Genomic DNA, 801 nt, shown 5'->3' on the forward strand with positions numbered 1-801 from the left:
ATCGTATCACTAATATCGCTAGTCTTTCTGAGACATGTGCTGCACCGGCGCTACCTTCATTGCAGCGACGCTACCTGTGGCTGCAAATCGTTTGATCCACAGCCGATCGAAGTACGTCCAGCAGTAATAGCCTCCATGTACTGAGTAGCCAGTAGGACACAAGGTGCCAATTTTGCAACCATGAAGCCGAAATGCATACCGTGGTGCCACTCCCCCCGTGGTACCGTGATCTAATGGACACTTACTCGGGCGCACCGGCGTCGTCGCCAACGTCGGCGCACTCTGAACGCGACAACGACGACGACGACGATCCATTTCGAGCACCGTCGGACGACGAAGCTATCGAGATGGTACACCCACCTGTTCGTATCTCTACAACTGCATGAAACGATGGGTAGGACACGACGGTTCTCGTCGCTACTGACGTCGGGCGTCTGGCTTCGGCGTGGATCCCTCGTATACTGCGTGTGCAGTACCACGATGAAATTGCACAGTGGGCACTGCCGTTGCCACGTCTACCGCCAATACCCACCGACGACGACAATGTGTATGTCAACACCACCGGCACCGTGTCGACAACGGTGGCTGGACGTTCACGAGACGCAGACGCCACGGCGACGACAACCGACGAGGTAGTTGTGGTCGAGATACTAGCCACAGGAAATCACACGTCGCTGGTGGACACCATCGACGGCTACCACGGCCGTACGTGTACCTGTCGCATCCCGGTGTATGCGTTTGCACCGCAGCTGCGGCTCCGCGCCGCGTTGTTTTCGTGGATGGAACACTGGCGTCGTGGCG

General features: G+C 57.4%; 1 protein-coding gene across 1 annotated transcript; it reads left to right on the top strand.

Annotated features, from left to right (window-relative positions):
* Positions 1-88: 88 nt before the first annotated feature.
* On the top strand, positions 89-800 carry SDRG_15798 (hypothetical protein; the record flags this gene model as incomplete). The annotated part of the gene is made up of 3 exons (XM_008621980.1): positions 89-111; positions 156-350; positions 399-800. Coding segments are annotated over exons 2-3 (561 nt in total), but the record flags the coding sequence as incomplete, so codon positions are not given.
* Position 801: the final 1 nt, after the last annotated feature.

The sequence above is a fragment of the Saprolegnia diclina genome (genome assembly GCF_000281045.1).
Source record: "Saprolegnia diclina VS20 unplaced genomic scaffold supercont1.102, whole genome shotgun sequence".
NCBI lineage: Eukaryota > Oomycota > Saprolegniomycetes > Saprolegniales > Saprolegniaceae > Saprolegnia > Saprolegnia diclina.